The sequence below is a fragment of the Corylus avellana genome, chromosome ca6 (assembly GCF_901000735.1).
Source record: "Corylus avellana chromosome ca6, CavTom2PMs-1.0".
Taxonomy (NCBI): domain Eukaryota; kingdom Viridiplantae; phylum Streptophyta; class Magnoliopsida; order Fagales; family Betulaceae; genus Corylus; species Corylus avellana.
Window position 1 is genome coordinate 8,927,894 of NC_081546.1, and position 5,182 is coordinate 8,933,075.

Here is a 5,182-nt window from a genome sequence, read left to right on the forward strand (position 1 = left end):
ATCCGAAATTTAAGAGAAGAAGTTTGTAACCACCCAGAAAAAAACGTTAGTCACATTTACGCTATCAACGCAAAAGGACTAGTCAATTTGGAGTTTTCCTAAAATTCATTATAAAACTCAATTTCACCTAGTAATTATTGTAACACCCTAGTCCTATATTGGGAAGAGATGAGTAACCACATAGTGTATAGCTTATAAGAGATAGTCATGAGTACTAAGTTCCGCATTGCCTAATTATTATCGTGTGAACAACTCTTGTCCCATATGCCAGCGGTTTCGTTCGAGCGCACTTCCTGCATGTTTTCCACTTCTACCACATAGGATCTTGATTTGATTCATCAAGACAGCTCATGAAACCCAATCTTACGCCTAGATTTTGGTCATTGCTACACCAAATTCGCTATATTTGTATTTATGTTATTTTCCTCATTAAGTGTTTACCATACAAGTTTGTAATCAAATCTCTTGGATTGGACTTATAAATAGAGTAATATGTCACAAGTAAATAGAAAACAGCACGTAATGTTAATGTTGTTTTTTATATACAACATAAAAATTTACGTCCTTTCTCATTAAATCGCGTCCTTTACAAGAAATGTGGTAAATGTCTTGAGTTTCTATCTCTTAATAGAATTGGTCTCTCACTCTCTCTCTCTCTCTCTCTACCGATGAGTTCTTAGCCTTTACGCTCATCATCCAGGCTTCTGGCCGTGAAGTTACTCTCTTTTTGATACCAAGTTAAATCATCACTTGTTAAGCTATAAACTTAAGGAAATATGTAAATTTTATCATTTAATTAATACATTAAACAAATCAAACTTTGGATGTGCATAGGGGTGAAAATGCGGTTACCGCCTCTGCTAATCGCCTAGAAGGTTAACCGGCGTTTAGCGGTTAATAATCCTAATAATCAATTTTTAAAAGAAATTTTTTTTAAAAAATTGTTTTTAAAAAAAAACTAACAAAAAAGTTCAAAAATAAACAAAACAAAACAACGTTGTTTCATGTATTTTTAAATATAAAAAATATAAAATATTATATATATATATATATAGGCGGTTAGCGGTTAACAGTTAGTGGTTTTTTCAAAACCTAATGCCGCTAACTATAACCGCCTGGGAAAGCGGTTAGCGAACCACCTGCGTTTTCACCCCTAGATCATGTGCACCTCCCGCTACTTCCTATATTTATCAAGAAATTTAAAAATTAAAAATAAAAATAAAAAAGAGGAAGAAAGCTACTTCCTAATCCTACCCATACATTCCTCTTAAGCTCTTAAGAGTTAAAACAGTCGTTCCTCTCTCCAAGAACTTTTCAAGAGTGATTGTAGGCGCGTTTGTTAATCTTTTGTTTTCTATTTTTAAACAAAAACGCTAACCCAAAAAAAAAAAAAAAAAAAGTACGAAACAATCATCAAAACACACCACTTTTTCCAGACAAAAATAATTTCACTTTTTATGTCGCATCAAACAATTTTTCAAAAAAAAAAAAAAAAAAAAAAAAAAAAACACTACCAAAACCCAATAACATACATACTAAGAAATTCTATTAAAATAAATTAAAACTGAATTTTCAATTTAAAACAAAGATGAGAGTCAGATGATCAGTTGAAGACAGTGTATGAGGTTAGGGATAATTATGGCCGAACAGATAACCTCAACCACGTTAAGATGACAACACACCCTTTGTAGATATGATTTAAAATAGTGAGAAAGGAAATTAAGAAGCACGCACACCGGCCATCTGATAATGGGATAGGGGTAATAATGTTTTAATGGATAACTGTAACAACTAACACGCATCTTTTCCAATTCTATGAATTATTAAAACCCCTTCCGTCCTCCATTCTTCTCTCTATTTTTGGCTCTTTCTCCAACCATTGTCTTTATCCCATTTCTTTCACTACTACTTGCCTTTTCTTCTCTCCCTCCCCTCCCCTCCCCTCCCCTCTCTTTGGTTTAATATTTCCCTTCTTTTTTTGTTCTTCCACCCCACTGCTTCTAAGAGAGACCTCCGGCACTGAGTTTTGGTCGGAAGATACTGCTTTTGAGGGGCAACGTACGATGATTCAAAGAAGAACACGCTTTGGTGGTCACCTGCTTCGATCGTTCCGAGATGCCTCTTCTACTTCTTCTTCTTCTTCTTCTTCATCCAAGGTTAATCACTTTACACATCAATCTTTAATTCACATCTTATTTTCTTTATATATATATAAGCAAATCTTCACAGAAACTCATCCTATCTAGCTTCTCTCTCTCTCTATTACATGGGTGACTTGGTCTTAATTTTAGTTTTAATTTTAAAAATGATTTAACAAATACATTTTTGGGTATTATTTGTATATATGGGCTTGTGCAATTAAAGAAAAATCAAAAGATATTGTTAAATATTTGAAGTACTGCATTAAAATATGGTCCTTGTTGAGACACATAAACACAGGATGAGTCATATATTTTGCTTCTTGGCTTCTTGCTTTATTTCTTTATTTTTTTTATTAATTGTTTTACTCAAGCTGCATGGATTGTCTGACATACTGGCCCCAGTACGTATGGGCGAACACGTACTAGCTATCAGGTTATAGTTATCCCAAATTTCTTCCAACCGGTCCCTCATAATACTTTCTTCCTTTTTTCTTCGGCTATTTCCTTTCCTTAATTACTTACCTCGTACTTATATTTTCCATTTAAGAAAAACCAATAGATTGAAGAAACATAGCATATCAAATGAAATATAAAAAATATATATCTATATATATGTTATTGTTAAAAAGGGTCAAATTGTAAATTTTGCTTTTCAATTTTAATGATGAAACAATATTGTCCCTCTTTTAACACTAATCCGACCATCTCGATAACAATTTTAACAATAATTTCAAAATAGCTAAAAGTTAGTCTTGAAATTAAAATTACTGAAAATTGGTCAAATAAATGAACATGTCGATGAGAAAAACTAAGATGGTCAAAAAAGGCAGTAAGGGTACGCAGAGTTTCATTAATAGAACAACCTACAAAATAGCAACAGCTAATTGCGGAGAGACCCATCACAGCAACAGGACAGGTACTAACAAAAGCTGGATAGAAACCACCGAAGAAACCTCACCACAAATATAATAAGTAGGCAACCCAATTAATTTGATGTAAAATTGAGATAGGGACCATTTGATTATATATATAGTACCATTGTTGCCTTTTGGGAATAGGATAATCCCATCAAACTTAATTGGCTGTCAAAGATCTCTTTATGCTGGTTTGGATTTTGTGGCCGGTTTCACACGCATTTGGATCTATCCTTTTCTTTGAACCCACCATATGAGACTATGAGTCCTTCATCCAACGAAACGGCACAATCTGTCATTGCTCTAAAGTCGCCTCTTCCACTTTACTCTCCCCTATAGCTTTGGAATGTTATTGGAATTATGCTACATGATCGCAAGTTACGAGTGCGACATTCATGGCCAAGAACACTCTGATTTTCTTGATAGGAGTATTGGAGCAGTGGAAAGCTGAATGTAAAAGCATTATTATACGAAAAATTATTTTCTGAGTGTTTCTTACTGAGAAAAGTGAAAAATACAAAAGTATGGTCGACAAGGCCATTCCTAGCAGACTTCCTATAAAAGAGTCTGTTCCCTATGTGTAGGAAATATGTTCAAAAAATTGCAAAAAATGCCCCACAGCAGACTCTAAATGAGCCTCAATCATGATGATCGCTACAGTGAAACTCCAAGTATAAGGTTCCACTATTGCAATCCTTATAATTATTAAAATAATAATAATAATAAATTTTTTTTTTAAAAAAAAAACGTTCTCGCTTCTCTACTCTCTCATCTCTCCTCTTTCCTCTTACAATTCTCTCTCCTCTCTACTCTCATATATATAATATAATTAAAAAAATAAATATTTTAATGATATAGAGAATGATTAAAGGAAGCTATTGGGTGTATTTTAACATAAGGATGCAAAAGTATGAATCCTTAAATGTAGGGAAAATGATGAGGAGACTGTTGGGAATGCTCTTATTCAGTTAAATAGACGTAAGGTCGTAGTCTTTAAAAAGACATCGAATAGCTCTCAAAAATTGTACGAAAAATATATCGTCACTTGGATCGATTGAACTAGCAGTTGAAGCTCTTGGAAATTAGTACTGAGTAGCATCTCATCCTTTCGATTGATCAAACTTCTCTATGAAATTATTGGCAAACTAGTCTACATCATCCGCTTCGGGTGGAGAGAATTCTCCCTCAAATTGGCATCTTCGTTAGAAGAATCACTTATGTGCGGAACTAGATGCATGACATTTAATACATCAAACATCTTGACGTGACTCGATCGGAAGGTTCAACCGATAGTCATTGGATTAATCTTTTCAACTATCATCAACAATCCAATCTTCGTGACAACAAGTTTTTTATATTCACCCATAGGAAACCTATCCTTGGTCAGCACAACCCACACAAAGTCACCCGCATCAAGCTCTACAGATTGGCACTTCGTATCTGCGTTCGTCCTATATTTAGTAGTAGAATATTGCAAATTCTAAATAGTAGCCTTATGAACCTCCAAAATTTAAGCAATCAAGTCTTTTCCCTTTGTGTCAAACCACTTCAAATTAGGAATATGAGCCAAATCTAACGGTGCACGAAGATTATTCCCATATACATCAAAGAACAAGCTAAATCCGGTACTCCAGTTTGTAGAATGATTATAAGCAACCCCCGCCTAGAAAAGCTTATGATCCCATAACTTGAGATGATCACCACCAAACTACGAAGCAAATTTCCCTAGGAACAGTTGGTAACCTCCGTCTATCCGTCAGTTTGAGGACGATAAGCACTACAAATTAAAGTCAAGCTTGCTATTTGACAAACGCCAAAGAAACCTCCCAAAAAAAATTAAAAAAATAAATAAATGTCGGTCGTACTCCTTAAAAAATTAAAAAACAAAAAATTTATAATATATATAAATAACAAAATAATTTAATTTCCTTTTTTTAAAAAAATAAAATAAATTCAAATAAATTTTTTTAAAAATTCAAAAGTGACTCGCGAGCCACCGGCGACTACCTCTGGTGTGGTGGCTCGCAGGCCATCCAGAATTCGCCCTAAGGTCGCCCGAAGCCACCTTCAGCCTCATGGGTGGTTCGCGGGCCACCCTAAAGGCTGGGGGTGGCCTTTCGCGCAACC

The 5,182-nt window shown here is 34.5% G+C and overlaps 1 protein-coding gene across 2 annotated transcripts in view; it reads left to right on the plus strand.

Moving 5' to 3' along the window:
* The first annotated feature begins 2,019 nt into the window (after nucleotides 1-2,019).
* The window catches only part of LOC132185673 (branched-chain amino acid aminotransferase 1, mitochondrial-like), a 23,970-nt gene continuing 20,807 nt past the window's right edge, over nucleotides 2,020-5,182 (plus strand). For both annotated transcript variants that reach the window (XM_059599441.1, XM_059599440.1), the window contains exon 1: nucleotides 2,020-2,156. In XM_059599441.1, coding sequence (XP_059455424.1) covers nucleotides 2,064-2,156 — 93 coding nt within the window. In that variant the 5' untranslated portion in view covers nucleotides 2,020-2,063. The remainder of the gene's footprint in view (nucleotides 2,157-5,182) is intronic.